Source organism: Saccopteryx bilineata, chromosome 7 (assembly GCF_036850765.1).
Source record: "Saccopteryx bilineata isolate mSacBil1 chromosome 7, mSacBil1_pri_phased_curated, whole genome shotgun sequence".
NCBI lineage: Eukaryota > Metazoa > Chordata > Mammalia > Chiroptera > Emballonuridae > Saccopteryx > Saccopteryx bilineata.
In genome coordinates, this window is record NC_089496.1 from 6,272,707 (window position 1) to 6,289,787 (window position 17,081).

The 17,081-nt window shown below is 37.1% G+C and overlaps 1 protein-coding gene across 1 annotated transcript in view; it reads left to right on the top strand.

The window, feature by feature from the left end:
- PCLO (piccolo presynaptic cytomatrix protein) overlaps nt 1–17,081 on the top strand; it is a 479,118-nt gene that overhangs the window by 219,394 nt on the left and 242,643 nt on the right. The window contains exon 4 of the mRNA XM_066239334.1: nt 9,510–10,292. Coding sequence (XP_066095431.1) covers nt 9,510–10,292 — 783 coding nt within the window. The remainder of the gene's footprint in view (nt 1–9,509; nt 10,293–17,081) is intronic.

The window sequence follows — 17,081 nt, forward strand, 5'->3', positions numbered from 1 at the left end:
TTTGCAAAAGAATAATTTATTAAAAGGGTAAGTCTTGCTTCTTCTACAATGGGATCCTGCTGCAATAGTTTTGCTGTAGTTCCCAGGACTTTGCATTTGGAAGGATATGATCTGGGATAGGGAGCCCATAGATGACACTGGGGAGCAGGGTTATCATAACTGTTTTAGTTAGTGATTCAGAAAACCCCTTTTTTTAAAAAAATAAATATTTATTAATTTTAATGGGGTGACATCAAGAAATCAGGATACATATATTCAAAGAAAACATGTCTAGATTATCTTGTCATTCAATTATGTTCCATACCCATCACCCAAAGTCAGATTGTCCTCTGTCACCTTCTATCTAGTTTTCTTTGTGCCCCTCCTCCTTCCCCCATCCCTCCTTCCCTCAACACCCCCCCCTCCCCGTAACCACCACACTCTTGTCCATGTCTCTTAGTCTTGTTTTTATGTCCTACCAATGTATGGAATCATGCAGTTCTTGTTTTATTCTGATTTACTTATTTTACTCCATATAATGTTATCAAGATCCCACCATTTTGTTGTAAATGATCCGATGTCATCATTTCTTATGGCTGAGTAGTATTCCATAGTGTATATGTGCCACATCTTCTTTATTCAGTCTTCTATTGAAGGGCTTTTTGGTTGTTTCCATGTCCTGGCCACTGTGAACAATGCTGCAATGAACATGGGGCTGCATGTGTCTTTACATATCAATATTTCTGAGTTTTGGGGGTATATACCCAGTAGAGGGATTGCTGGGTCATAAGTTCTATTTTCAGTTTTTTGAGGAACCACCATACTTTCTTCCAGAATGGTTGTACTACTTTACATTGCCACCAACAGTGAATGAGGGTTCCTTTTTCACCACAGCCTCTCCAACATTTGCTATTACCTGTCTTGTTGATAATAGCTAATCTAACAGGCGTGAGATGGTATCTCATTGCAGTATTGATTTGCTTTTCTCTAATAACTAAAGAAGATGAACATCTTTTCATATATCTGTTGGCCATTTGTATTTCTTCCTGGGAGAAGTGTCTGTTCATGTCCTCTTCCCATTTTTTGATGGGATTGTTTGTTTGTTGTTGAGTTTTATGAGTTCTTTGTATATTTTGGATATTAGGCCCTTATCTGAGCTGTTGTTTGAAAATATCATTTCCCATTTATTTGGCTGTCTGTTTATTTTGTTGTCAGTTTCTCTTGCTAGCAAAAACTTCTTAGTCTGATGTAGTCCCATTCATTTATCTTTGCCTTCACTTCTCTTGCCTTTGGAGTCAAATTCATAAAATCCTCTTTAAAACCCAGGTCCATGAGTTTAGTACCTATGTCTTCTTCTATGTATTTAATTGTTTCAGGTCTTATGTTTAGATCTTTGATCCATTTTGAGTTAATTTCAGTACAAGGGGACAAGCTGTAGTCGAGTTTCATTCTTTTGCATGTGGCTTTCCAGTTTTCCCAGCACCATTTGTTGAAGAGGCTTTCTTTTCTCCATTGTGTGTTGTTGGCCCCTTTATTGAAAATTATTTGAACATATATATGTGGTTTTATTTCTGGAATTTTTATTTTGTTCCATTGGTCTGAGTGTCTATTTTTCTGCCAATACCATGCTGTTTTGATTGTTGTGGCCCTATAATATATTTTGATGTCAGGTATTGAAATACCCCAAGCTTCATTCTTTTTCCTTAGGATTGCTTTGGCTATTCGGCGTTTTTTATAGTTCCATATAAATCTGATGATTTTTTGTTCCATTTCTTTAAAAAATGTCATCAGAATTTTGATGGGAATTGCATTAAATTTATAAATTGCTTTGGGTAATATGGCCATTTTGATTATATTTATTCTTCCTATCTAAGAACATGGAATATTTTTCCATCTCATTTTACCTTTTTCGATTTTCTTAACAATGCTTTGTAGTTTTTGTTATATAGGTCCTTTACATTCTTTGCTATGTTTATTCCTAGGTATTTTATTTTTTTTTGTTGCAATCGTGAAGGGGATTATTTTTTTGAGTTCATTTTCTAATATTTCATTGTTGGCATATAGAAAAGCTATGGACTTTTGTATATTAATTTTGTACCCTGCGACCTTATTGTATTGGTTTATTGTTTCTAGTAATCTTTTTGTGGAGTCTTTGGGGTTTTCGATGTATAGGATCCTATCATCTGCAAAAAGTGATACCTTTACTTCTTTTTTTCCAATATGGATGCCTTTTATTTCCTTCTCTTGTCTGATTGCTCTGGTCAGAACTTCTAGCACCACATTAAATAAGAGTGGAGAGAGTGGACAACCCTGTCTTGTTCCTGATTTAAGGGGGAAAGTCCTCAGTTTTATGCCATTTAATATGATGTTAGCTGATGGTTTATCATATGTGGCCTTTATCATGTAGAAATATTTTCCTTCTATACCCATTTTTTTGAGAGTATTAAATATAAAGTTGTGTTGTATTTTATCGAATGCCTTTTCTGCATCTATTGATAAGATCATGTGGTTTTTGTTCTTTGTTTTGTTGATATGGTGTATTACGTTAACCATTTTACGTATGTTGAACTATCCTTGAGATTCTGGAATAATGTATTTTTTTAATATGTTGTTGTATTCAATTTGCTAGTATTTTGTTTATATTTTAGCATCTGTATTCATTAGAGATATTGGTCTGTAGTTTTCTTTTTTGTGCCGTCCTTGACAGGTTTCGGTATGAGGGTTATGTTGGCCTCATAAAATGTGTTTGGATGTATTGCTTCTTCTTCAATTTTTTGGAAGACTTTGAGTAGAATAGGAACCAAGTCTTCTTTGAATGTTTGATAGAATTCACTAGTATAACTGTCTGGTCCTGGACTTTTATTTGGGGAAAGGTTTTTAATAATTTTTTCTATTTCCTCCCTGCTAATTGGTCTGTTTAGGCTTTCTGCTGCTTCTTGGCTCAGTCTAGGAAGGTTGTATTGTTCTAGGAATTTATCCATTTCTTCTAGATTGTTGAATTTGGTGGCATATAGTTTTTTGTAGTATTCTACAATAATTCTTTGTATATATATGATGTCTGTGGTGATTTCTCCTCTTTCATTTTGGATTTTGTTTATATGACTCCTTTCTCTTTTTTCCTTGGTGAGTCTTGCTAAGGATTTGTGAATTTTGTTGATGTTTTTAAAGAACCAGCTCCTTATTTTATTAATTTTTCTATAGTTTTTCTGTTCTCTATATCATTTATTTCTGCTCTGATTTTTATTATCTCCTTTCCTCGGCTGATTTTGGGTTGTCTTTGTTCTCCTTTTTCCAGTTCCTTAAGGTGTGAAGTTAAGCGGTTTACTTAGGTTCTCTCTTGTTTGTTCACATAGGCCTGAAGTGAAATGAACTTCCCTCTTATCACTGCTTTTACTGCATCCCAGAGATTCTTATATGTCGTATTGTCATTTTCATTTGTCTGTATATATCTTTTGATTTCTGTGCTAATTTCTTCTTTGACCCATTCATTTTTTAAAAGTATGTTGTTTAGTTTCCACATTTTTGTGGAGTTTTTTTTCCTCTTTTTTGCAGTTGATTTCTAGTTTCAAGGCTTTATGATCAGAAAATATACTTGGTACAATTTCGATTTTTCTGAATTTGCTGATGTTATTTTTGTGGCCCTACATATGGTCAATTCTTGAGAATGTTCCATGTACACTAGAGAATAATGTATACTCTGTCACTTTGGGATGAAGTGTCCTGTAGATGTCTATCATATCCAGCTGCTCTAGTGTTTCGTTTAAGGCCACTATATCTTTATTGATTTTCTGTTTGGATGAACAATATACAGCCATCAGCGGTATATTGAGGTCTCCAAGTATGATTGTATTTTTGTCACTTTTTGTTTCTAGGTCAGTAAGTAGCTGTCATATATTTTGGTGCTCCTTCCTTTGGTGCATATATATTAAGAATTTTTATGTTTTCTTGATTCAGTGTCCCCTTAATTATTATGAAATGACCATTTTTGTCTCTGAGTACTTTTGCTGTATTGTAGTCAGCATTATTAGATATGAGTATTGCTACACCTGCTTTTTTTTGGATGTTATTTGCTTGGAGTATTGTTTTCCAGCTTTCACTTGTAATGTTTTTATCCTTGTTGCTTAGATGTGTTTCTTGTAGGCAGCATACAGTTGGATTTTCTTTTTTAATCCATTCTGCTACTCTGTGTCTTTTTATTGGTGAGTTTAATCCATTTGCATTTAGTATAATTATTGATACTTGTGGGTTCCCTATTTCCATTTTATAAATTGCTTTCTGTTAGTGTTGTATCTTGTTTGATTCTTCTCTTTTGTTTTTCTATCATTTGTTTTTGTTTGTTATTCCATAATTCTTTCTTCTGTTGCTACCTTTTTTAAGTCATGTGCTTCTGTGGTGGTTTTTTCAAGGGTCGTTACCATTAAATAATGAAAAGGGTACCTACCATATTCATTGTAGTACCCTATTTTATGGGTGTTTCTGCCCTTCATCTTCCTTCGCTACTGTTAATCGCCGTCCTCTCCCCTTTTTTTTGTTTTTGTTGTCACAGTTTAAATTTCGTTTTATTGTGTTCTTGTTGGAGCTTTTACTTGTGGTTTTGTTTTGTTTTGTTCTTTGTATCTAGTTGGAAAACCCCCTTTAGTATTTCCTGGAGTGGGGGTTTTCTAATGATAAATTCCCTCATCTTTTCTGTATTTGTGAATGTTTTTATTTCTCCTTCATATTTGAAGAATAGCTTTCATGGGTATAGTATTCTTGGCTGCAAGTTCCTCTCTTTCAGGACTTTAAATATTGGGGTTCCACTCTCTTCTAGCTTGTAGAGTTTCTGCTGAGAAATCTGATGATAATCTAATAGGCCTTCCTTTATATGTTGTATTCTTCTTTTCCCTGGCTGCTTTGAGAATATTTTCTTTGCTGTTGGTTTGTGCCAATTTCATTATGATGTGCTTTGGAGTAGGTTTGTTGTGGTTAAGAAAGCTCTATGTTCTGTTTGCTTCTTGAATTTGAGGCTTTAGTTCTTTCCACAGGCTTGGGAAGTTCTCGTCTATTATTTGTTTGAATATATTCTCCATTCCATTTTCTCTCTCTTTCCCTCTGATATACCTATTATTCTTATGTTAGTCTTTTTGATGGAGTCAGACAATTCCTGTAGGGCTTTCTCATTTTTTAAAATTTTTGAGTCTCTCTCTTCTTCTCTCTGTTGTGCCTCAAGTTGTTTGTCTTCTATGTCAGTAATCCTACCTCCTGTCTGGTCTGTTCTACTAGCTAAGCTTGTTACCTCATTTTTCAGTTCATGAATTGAGTTTTTAATCTGTTTGATTTGTTTTTATAATTTCAATTTCCTTGGTAATATAATCTTTGTGTTCATTGAGTTGTTTTCTGAGCTCCCTAAGTTGCCTTTCTGTGTTTTCTTGTATATCTCTGAGTATTTTTAGGATTTCTATTTTAAGTTCTCTGTCAGTTAGCTCTAAGATTTCCAATATATTAAATTTTTTTCTCCATAGATTTTTTCCTCATCTATCTGTGCTACTTCTCTTTTTCGATTTCCTTTTTCTTAATGGCTTCTGAGAGTTGTCTTGTTGATGGCACTAATGAGAATTAATAAGAAATAAAAAGTAAAAAAAAAGAAGAAAAAAGATTTGAAAAAAATTTTTATTATTTCCCCTTTTTTTCTTCTCTTCCCCTCCTCTCTTCTCCTCCTTGGGAAAATCTCGTGATGAACTGTGAATTATATTATGCTAAATGGAACAAAAACTGCCAATAATGGTGGGCCTGTGTTGGGGGGAAGTGTTCAAGGGGCAAAAGAGGTAGGGACCCACAAAATGCAAGAAAGGAAAAACTTTGGGTTAAATATAAAATGATTTGCTTGTAAGTGATGGTCGAGTAAGAGATATAATGAGACGGATAAGAGGTAAACAGGAAAAAGGAAAAAAATAAAAATTACTATTGTATTAAGTGGAGCAAAAACTAGATAGAATGGAGAGCCAGGGTTGGGAGGAATGCTAATGAGTTAAAAGGTGAAGTAAAAAGCGCCCAAAATGCCACAAAAAAAAAATTTTTTGATTCCGAAATAAAATCATTTGTTTGTGATTGAGGATTGAATGAGAGGAAAAGTAAAAGGAGAAAAGAAGAAACTGATAGAGAGGGAGAAAAAAAGAAAAAAAGGGAACAGGAAAAGAAGAAAAAAAACAAAAAGAGAGAGTTAACTGTTTTGAAGTGTAACCCTCATGCAGAGAAAGGAAGAAGAAAAGAAAAAAATATGGGAAATGTAACACTTATGGGCAGTGTAGTTCAAGAAGAGGAAAGAATAAGACAGGCAGAGAATAAAAGGATGAAGGTGGAGGAAATAAAAATAATAATGTCAAGAAGATGAAAGAAACAAAAAAATAGTGGAACAAGTTTTAAAGTCTGTGGATTTTTCTTGATTTTGAGAGGTTAACTTCTTCCTTTCTCTTTCCTCTCCCTCTTCCTGGTCGGTAACTCTGTACCCCAGACTCTGCCCCTGTGGCACGCTTAGGTAGAGATTTGCAGTTGATAAGACTATGGTGATGTCGTATATTAGGCTTCAGTCTCGTTGGTAGTCAGAGCTTGCTAGCGTTTGCAGGCTCCGACAATGAGAGAGTCCGTTTTCATGGAGCCTCTCTCCTAGTCTCTCCTTCCTGAATTAGCAGCCTGATGGTCCAGTTATGAGTCTGCCGCTGCCTCTGCCTGAAAAGTAAGAGGCTCAAAGAGCTGGCAAATCCCCACTCTGTCCCTACTCAATGCAGTGCTCTGGGTAAGGCTCTGTCAGTCGGAGCCGCCACCATAATCAGGTGGGACTGGGAGCCAATTGCTCTCAAGGTGACTTTCTATGAGCCTCCAGACGTGTCCAGTATGCTTCAGCACTCTGTGGGACCACTCTCCCCAGGATTTTTGCACTTTGTAACCTGTTTTGGCTGGGAAGAAGATGCCCTAGTCGTTGCCTGCAGTACAGGAGATCTTAACAGCTGCCAAGTCCTTCTTTTTAGCATATATCCCTGAGTATGAAAAGCTCTGCCAATCAGAAATTGCCCCCACCCCTTTAGCAAGAGGCACTAAAAATGTCATGCTTCTTTTCTTAGATCGCTGAACTGAGAGAGATCTTGTCAATTAGAGCTGCGTAGGTCAGTTGGGAGGTGAGCAGACTGTGGGTTAAGCTAATTTCAGCGATTGGATCCACTGATCTGCTCCAGAAAGGACTGCAAGAAGCTGCCCGTGCGCCCCTCCCCCGACGCGTGATTGTTAACTTGAATGGCTGGATGAGGTGCCCCGCCCACCCAGAGAAGCTTTGGTGTAGGGAAGTTCGCTTTGGCACACTCCCCGCCCTCTGCTGGCAGCTGCTGCTTGCCCGTCTTTGCCCGGGATGATGCGGGCGTTAGCTCACGTGGGCTGAATCATGGCAGGCACACTCCTTCCTCAACTTGAATGTCTATGCCGCAGCCTAGTTTCCTCCACACCCTTAGCCCCCCCCCCCCCCCGACTATATCTCAGTTCCAAGTGAAAGCAGCCTTTGCTCAGGTCAGTGAGGAAGGCCGAGTGTTCCTTTCTCCATCTTATTTCCTTCAGGGTTGATTATATATTTAGTCAATTTTTCACTTGAACATACCTTCGTTTTCAGTGTGTGGAACTCCCAGACCAGGGGTCCCCAAACTTTTTACACAGGGGGCCAGTTCACTGTCCCTCAGACTGTTGGAGGGCCGGACTATAAAAAAAACTATGAACAAATCCCTATGCACACTGCACATATCTTATTTTAAAGTAAAAAAACAAAACGAGAACAAATACAATATTTAAAATAAAGAACAAGTAAATTTAAATCAACAAACTGACCAGTATTTCAATGGGAACTATGGGTTTGCTTTTGGCTAATGAGATGGTCAATGTGCTCCTCTCACTGACCACCAATGAAAGAGGTGCTTCTTCCAGAAGTGCGGTGGGGGCCGGATAAATGGCCTCAGGGGGCCGCATGTGGCCTGCAGGCTGTAGTTTGGGGTCCCCTGTCCCAGACGCTCCAAGGATAGATATTTCTGTCTCTGGTTGATGAACTTTTTGAAATTTTGGGGAGATTTGTCGGTCACGCTCCTCATGGTGCCACTTCTCTGACCCAGAAAACTCTGGGTATAAAGATACCAAGCTATTTGAGCTTCTGAATGCATTTTGCTCAATTATATGAGAAGTTTGAAATTATTAAAAATTAAATTTTATTTTAATCTTAAAGCAGATAGAGAATTATATATAAGCGATTTCTTTAAAACTCTCATGTAAAGTCCATGTAAAGTGGTACCATGTAAAGTCCTACTGTGGTATACAGAGCTACATTTGACCCATGTCAGGAGGTAGGCAATTATAGGCTAAATGCTTTAAAAAAAACCTTTTGATTCATTGGTGATTAAGTTAAAAATTACTATAAAATTAATAGTTTTTGAATAAATGTATGATGGAAATCCTAATTTGGAAGGCCCCAGTCTTAAAAACAGTCTTATTTGGAATATATCCAGACTTTAAACCAGGAGTTGGGAACCTATTGCTCGCAAGCCAGATGTGGCTCTTTTGATGACTGCATCTAGCTCACAGACAAATCTTTAATTAAAAAAATGTTAAAAATATAAAACATTCTCCTGTATTACAATCCATTCATTTCCTATTGTTCATGTTCATGGTTGCGGGTGGCTGGAGCCAATCACAGCTCTCTTCCAGGACAACACCAAATTTTTATTGGATAATGTGTAACGTACACAGGTCATTGTATGGCCCTCACAAAACTACATTTTAAAATATGTGGCATTCATGGCTTTCTAAGCCAAAAAAGTTCCTGACCCCTGCTTTAAACCAAAAACAAAAAAAGAAAAAAGAGGGAGTATTTTCCTGGGTTCATTTTTCACGGTACATTTTTTTTTTTTTCTTAAGTTAGAAGTAGGGAGGCAGAGTAACAGATTCCCGCATGAGCCCTGACTGGGATCCACCTGGCAAGCCCCCTACCAGGTGATGCTCTGCCCATCTTGGGCTGTTGCTCAGCAACCAAGCTATTTTATCACCTGAGACAAGCCCATGGAGCCATCCTCAGCACTTGGTGCAACTTGCTCCAACCAAGCTATGACTGCAGGAAGGGAAGAGAGAGCTAGAGAGAAAAGGGAGAAGGGGAGATATGAAGAAGAAGATGGTTACTTCTTCTGTGTGCCCTGACCGGGAATCAAATCCAGAATGTCCATATGCTGGGCCAACACTCTATCACTGAGCCAACCAGCCAGGGCCCATCTTTCATGTTGAAGATTTGTTTTCTTTTGCTTTTTTGTTGTGAGGAGAATGAATTATTCATCTTTAAGGATTCCCTATTTTTTTTCAAAGTCTTTTTACAATTGTCTTTTAAAAATCACTGTTTCATTGATTTAGAAAATGCTGATCCACCTTCTCCATATAGAAAAACACACTAGAAATTGCCAAATTTTAACCTTAGGAAGTGCACCTAAACAAAGACATTATAATATATTTAATCTGTTCAACACTTTTATTTGCAGATTCAAGAATGGCTTTGCTTAAACTGCCAGACCCAGAGAGCAATGTCTGGACAGCTGGGAGGCGTGGGCAAAACACTTCCTCCGCCGGCAGGGCCGAAAGCCTCTCCTCTGCCTGTTCCCATAGAACAGCCACCTCAGAAAGCGGCAACGCCAGGTCACGTCAGCGTCAAAAAGAAGGAGCAAGACGCCAAAACAGAAGGTGAAAAAGTAAAAGAAACACCCTCAATTGAAGAAATGCCCCCTAGTGTAATCACAGGTCAAAAACAAGAGACAAAACAAGAAAAAGACAAAGCTTCGGCCACTCAAGAAAAAAAGGCAATCCCGGAAGATAAAAAGCCCCTTCCAAAAGGAAAAAAGGCAACCATTGATGAAAAAAAGCCACTTCCAGAAGAAATAGAGCCACCTCCTGAAGAAAAAAAATCACCTACTGAAGAAGAAAAAACATCTCTTGAAATAAAAAAGCCAACTCCTAAAGACAAAAAGCCAACCCCTGAAGACAAAAAGTTTCCCCCGGGAGCAAAAACATCGGCTCTGGAGGAGGAACAGAAACAGGACTTACTTAAAACTCAAGTACAAATTGCTGAAGAAACGCCTGAAGGCAGAGCGGCTCCACCGGCAGCGCCAGGAGAGAAACTGGCACAGGCAAAGATGGAGGATTTTCCAATTGGGGTGCTTCCGAGTTTGCCCGCGGACGATGGTGCGGCACCTCAGCATATAGAAGATCAGCCTGAGGCAGCTCGTGCAGGGAAGCCTGATCAGGTGGAAGCTGGGAAAGAAAAAGCAGTAAGTTATGTTTTCCTAACTTCACTATCTTACGTGTATAATTTACTAATTTTTACCTAAGTACATATATGTAGTGTTTAATAGCAATTATGTAAGTAAAGTCCTTCAATTAGTGGTGTTTTCAGAAAAGTGTAACAGTTGTTTGCTAAAATAAAGAACTTTGTGTTTTTGACACCTTAATTTTTTTTTTTTTTTTTTTCTGAAGCTAGAAACGGGGAGAGACAGTAAGACAGACTCCCGCATGCGCCCGACCGGGATCCACCCGGCACACCCACCAGGGGCGACGCTCTGCCCACCAGGGGGCGATGCTCTGCCCCTACGGGGCATCGCTCTGTTGCGACCAGAGCCACTCTAGCGCCTGGGGCAGAGGCCGAGGAGCCATCCCCAGCGCCGGGGCCATCTTTGCTCCAATGAAGCCTCCGCTGCTGGAGGGGAAGAGAGAGACAGAGAGGAAGGAGAGGGGGAGGGGTGGAGAAGCAGATGGGTGCTTCTCCTGTGTGCCCTGGCCAGGAATCGAACCCGGGACTTCCGCACGCCAGGCCGACTCTCTACCGCTGAGCCAACCGGCCAGGGCCTTGACAGCTTAATAAAAACATAGATATAGAATTTATTTTTCTAGGTTTTGTGTCTATCACATAATTTATCTGAACCCTATAGAGTTATAAAGAAGAGTTTCTTACTATTTTAAGTTTTTCCTTTTTGCTCTGCACTATGAACATAAAATCAGTATCTTCCTTAATACTAAATAATGTGTTTTTAAGTTTTTTTTTTTTTTTAATAAATTTTTATTAATGGTAATGGGATGACATTAATAAATCAGGGTACATATATTCAAAGAAAACATGTCTGGGTTATTTTGTCATCAAATTATGTTGCAAACCCCTCGCCCAAAGTCAGATTGTCCTCCGTCACCCTCTATCTAGTTCTCTGTGCCCCTCCCCCTCCCCCTAACTCTCTCCCTCACTCCCTCCCATGTCCTCCCTCCCCCCCCCCCACCCTTGGTAAACACCACACTCTTGTCCATGTCTCTTAGTCTCATTTTTATGTTCCACCAATGTATGGAATCGTGTAGTTCTTGTTTTTTTCTGATTTACTTATTTCACTCCTTATAATGTTATCAAGATCCCACCATTTTGCTGTAAATGATCTGATGTCATCATTTCTTATGGCTGAGTAGTATTCCATAGTGTATATGTGCCACATCTTCTTTATCCAGTCTTCTATTGAAGGGCTTTTTGGTTGTTTCCATGTCTTGGCCACTGTGAACAGTGTTGCAATGAACATGGGGCTACATGTGTCTTCACGTATCAATGTTTCTGAGGTTTTGGGGTAGAGGGATTGCTGGGTCATAAGGTAGTTCTATTTTCAGTTTTTTGAGGAACCACCATACTTTTCTCCATAATGGTTGTACTACTTTACAGTCCCACCAACAGTGAATGAGGGTTCCTTTTTCTCCACAGCCTCTCCAACATTTGCTATTACCCGTCTTGTTGATAATAGCTAATCTAACAGAAGTGAGGTGGTATCTCATTGTAGTTTTGATTTGCATTTCTCTAATAACTAATGAAGCTGAGCATCTTTTCATATATCTGTTGGCCATTTGTATCTCTTCCTGGGAGAAGTGTCTGTTCATGTCCTCTTCGCATTTTTTTATTGGATTGTTTGTTTGTTTGTTGTTGAGTTTTATGAGTTCTTTGTAAATTTTGGATATTAGGCCCTTATCTGAGCTGTTGTTTGAAAATATCATTTCCCATATAGTTGGCTGTCTGTTTATATTGATATCAGTTTCTCTTGCTGAGCAAAAACTTTTAATTCTGATGTAGTCCCATTCATTTATCTTTGCCTTCACTTCTCTTGCCATTGGAGTCAAGTTCATAAAATGTTCTTTAAAACCCAGGTCCATGATTTTAGTACCTATGTCTTCTTCTATGTACTTTATTGTTTCAGGTCTTATATTTAGGTCTTTGATCCATTTTGAATTAATTTTAGTACACGGGGACAGGCTGTAGTCGAGTTTTATTCTTTTGCATGTGGCTTTCCAGTTTTCCCAACACCATTTGTTGAAGAGGATTTCTTTTCTCCATTGTGTGTTGTTGGCCCCTTTATCAAAGATTATTTGACCACATATATGTGGTTTTATTTATGGGCTTTCTATTCTGTTCCATTGGTCTGAGTGTCTATTTTTTTGCCAATACCATGCTGTTTTGATTATCGTGGCCCTATAATATAGTTTAAAGTCAGGTATTGTAATGCCCCCAGCTTCATTCTTTTTCCTTAGGATTGTTTTGGCTATTTGGGGTTTTTTTATAGTTCCATATAAATCTGATGATTTTTTGTTCCATTTCTTTAAAAAATCTCATAGGGATTTTGATGGGAATTGCATTAAATTTGTATATTGCTTTGGGTAATATGGCCATTTTGATTATATTTATTCTTCCTATCCAAGAACAAGGAATATTTTTCCATCTCATTGTATCTTTTTCGATTTCCCTTAACAATGCTTTGTAATTTTCATTATATAGGTCCTTTACGTTCTTTGTTATGTTTATTCCTAGGTATTTTATTTTTTTTGTTGCAATCGTGAAGGGGATTATTTTTTTGAGTTCGTTTTCTAATATTTCATTGTTGGCATATAGAAAGGCTATGGACTTTTGTATGTTAATTTTGTATCCTGCGACCTTACTGTATTGGTTTATTGTTTCTAATAATCTTTTTGTGGAGTCCTTCGGGTTTTCGATGTATAGGATCATATCATCAGCAAAAAGTGATAGCTTTACTTCTTCTTTTCCGATATGGATGCCTTTTATTTCTTTGTCTTGTCTGATTGCTCTGGCCAGAACGTCTAGCACCACATTGAATAAGAGTGGAGAGAGTGGACAACCCTGTCTTGTTCCTGATTTAAGGTAGAAAGTCCTCAGTTTTATGCCGTTTAATAGGATGTTGGCTGATGGTTTATCATATATGGCCTTTATCATGTTGAGATATTTTCCTTCTATACCCATTTTGTTGAGAGTCTTAAACATAAAATTGTGTTGTATTTTATCAAAAGCCTTTTCTGCAGCTATTGATAAGATCATGTGGTTTTTGTTCTTTGTTTTGTTGATATGGTGTATTACGTTAACCGTTTTGCGTATGTTGAACCATCCTTGAGATTCTGGGATGAATCCCACTTGATCATGATGTATTATTTTTTTAATATGTTGTTGTATTCGGTTTGCCAGTATTTTGTTTAGTATTTTAGCATCTGTATTCATTAGAGATATTGGTCTGTAGTTTTCTTTTTTTGTGCCATCCTTGCCAGGTTTTGGTATGAGGGTTATGTTGGCCTCATAAAATGTGTTTGGAAGTATTGCTTCTTCTTCAATTTTTTGGAAGACTTTGAGTAGAATAGGAACCAAGTCTTCTTTGAATGTTTGATAGAATTCACTAGTATAACCGTCTGGGCCTGGACTTTTATTTTTGGGGAGGTTTTTAATAGTTTTTTCTATTTCCTCCCTGCTGATTGGTCTGTTTAGGCTTTCTGCTTCTTCATGACTCAGTCTAGGAAGGTTGTATTTTTCTAGGAGTTTATCCATTTCTTCTAGATTGTTGTATTTGGTGGCATATAATTTTTCATAGTATTCTACAATAATTCTTTGTATATCTATGATGTCTGTGGTGATCTCTCCTCTTTCATTTTGGATTTTATTTGAGTCCTGTGTCTTTTTTCCTTGGTGAGTCTTGCCAAGGGTTTGTCAATTTTGTTGATCTTTTCAAAGAACCAGCTCCTTGTTTTATTGATTTTTTCTATAGTTTTTCTGTTCTCTATTTCATTTACTTCTGCTCTGATTTTTATTATCTCCTTTCTTCGGCTGGTTTTGGGTTGTCTTTGTTCTTTTTCTAGTTCCTTAAGGTGTGAAGCTAAGTGGTTTACTTCGGCTCTCTCTTGTTTGTTCATATAGGCCTGAAGTGATATGAACTTTCCTCTTATTACTGCTTTTGCTGCATCCCAGAGATTCTGATATGTCGTATTTTCATTTTCATTTGTCTGTATATATCTTTTGATTTCTGCGCTTATTTCTTCTTTGACCCATTCATTTTTTAGAAGTATGTTGTTTAGTTTCCACATTTTTGTGGGTTTTTCCCCCTCTTTTTTGCAGTTGAATTCTAGTTTCAAGGCTTTATGATCAGAAAATATGCTTGGTACAATTTCAATTTTTCTAAATTTGCTGATATTGTCTTTGTGGCCCAACATATGGTCAATTCTTGAGAATGTTCCATGTACACTAGAAAAAAATGTATACTCTGTCGCTTTGGGATGAAGTGTCCTGTAGATGTCTATCATATCCAGGTGTTCTAGTATTTCGTTTAAGGCCACTATATCTTTATTGATTCTCTGTTTGGATGACCGATCTAGAGCCGTCAGCGGTGTATTGAGGTCTCCAAGTATGATTGTATTTTTGTTAGTTTTTGTTTTAAGGTCAATAAGTAGCTGTCTTATATATTTTGGTGCTCCTTGGTTTGGTGCATATATATTAAGGATTGTTATGTCTTCTTGATTCAACTTCCCCTTAATCATTATGAAATGACCATTTTTGTCTCTGAGTACTTTTTCTGTTTTGTAGTCAGCATTATTAGATATGAGTATTGCTACGCCTGCTTTTTTTTGGGTGTTGTTTGCTTGAAGTATTGTTTTCCAGCCTTTCACTTTGAATTTGTTTTTATCCTTGTTGCTTAGATGTGTTTCTTGTAGGCAGCATATAGTTGGATTTTCTTTTTTAATCCATTCTGCTACTCTGTGTCTTTTTATTGGTAAGTTTAATCCATTTACATTTATTGTAATTATTGACACTTGTGGGTTCCCTACTGCCATTTTATAAATTGCTTTCTGTTAGTTTTGTATCTAGTTTGATTCTTCTCTTTTGTTTTTCTATCATTTGTTTTTGTTTGTTTGTGTTCCATACTTCTTTCCTCTGTTGCTCCCTTTTTTCAGTCAAGTGTTTTTGTGGTGGTTTTTTTAAGGGTGGTTACCATTAAGTAATGAAAAGGGTACCTACCATATTCATTGTAGTACCCTATCTTATAAGTATTTCTGCACTTCATCATCCTTTGCTACTGTTAATCTCCATCCTCTCCCCCCTGTTTTTCCTTTGTTGTCACAGTTTAAGTTTGGTTTTATTGTGTTCTTGGTGGAGCTGTTACTTGTGGTGTTGTTTTCTTTTGTTCTTTGAATCTGGTTGGAAAACCCCCTTTAGTATTTCCTGGAGTGGGGGCTTTCTGTTGATAAATTCTTTCATCTTTTCTGTATTTGTGAATGTTTTTATATCTCCTTCATACTTGAAGGATAGCTTTGATGGGTATAGTATTCTTGGCTGAAAGTTCCTCTCTTTCAGGGCTTTAAATATTGGGGTCCACTCTCTTCTAGCTTGTAGAGTTTCTGCTGAGAAATCTGATGATAATCTAATAGGCCTTCCTTTATATGTTGTACTCTTCTTTTCCCTGGCTGCCTTGAGAATTTTTTCTTTGTCATTGGTTTGTGTCATCTTTATTATGATGTGCCTTGGAGTGGGTTTGTTGGGATTAAGAAAACTTGGTGTTCTGTTTGCTTCTTGAATTTGAGGCTTTAGTTCCTTCCACAGGCTTGGGAAGTTCTCGTCTATTATTTGTTTGAGTATATTCTCCATTCCATTTTCTTTCTCTTCTCCCTCTGATATACCTATTATTCTTATGTTATTCTTTCTGATGGAGTCAGACAATTCCTGTAGGGCTTTCTCGTTTTTTATTATTTTTGAGTCTCTTTCTTCTTCTCTCTGTTGTGCCTCAAGTTGTTTGTCTTCTATTTCACTAATCCTATCTTCAATCTGGGCTGTTCTGTTAGCTAAGCTTGTTACCTCGTTTTTCAGCTCGTGAATTGAGTTTTTCATTTCTGTTTGATTTGTTTTTATAGTTTTGATTTCCTTGGTAATATATTCTTTGTGTTCATTGAGTTGTTTTCTGATCTCCCTATATTGCCTTTCTGTGTTTTCTTGTATATCTCTGAGTATTTTTAAGATTTCTATTTTAAATTCTCTGTCATTTAGCTCCAATGCTTCCAATATGTTAAGTATTTTCTCCATAGATTTTTCCACATCTATTTGTGTTACCTCTCTTTCTTTTGTATCCATAATATTCGATTTCCTCTTTCTTATCGGCATCTGAGGGTGGTCTTATTGATAGCACTAATTAGAATTAATAAAGGGTAAAAAGAAAAAAAAAAAAAAGGTAAAACACCCCACAAAAAAAAAACAGTAATAATTTATTATTTCCCCCTTTTTTTCTCTCTTCTCTTTCCCTCCTCTCCCCTCCTCAGGGAAATATTGTGCCTATAATGGAGGGCCTGATTTGGGGTGAAGAGTTCAAGGGGCAAAAAAAAAAGGGAGTAGGGACCTACTAAATGCAAAAAAAAAAAAGAAAGAAAATCTTAGACAAGCATAAGATGATTTGCTTGTAAGTGATGGTCAACTAAGAGATATAATGAGAGGGATAAGAGGGAACCAGAAAAAGGGACCAAAAAAGAATAATAAAGAAGAAAAATAAAAATAATAAGTAAAAATCTGTTGTATTAAGTGGAGCAAAGACTAAATACAATGGAGACCTTGGGTTGGGAGGACCCAAAATGCCACAAAAATAAACAAACAAGAAAAAAAATAAAAACAAAAGCAAAAAAGAGAAATAAAGCCAAAAAAAAAAAGCCTTGAGTCCCAAATTAACTAATTTGTTTGTGATTGAGGATTATATGGGAGGAAAGTAAAATGAGAAAAGAAAAAATGA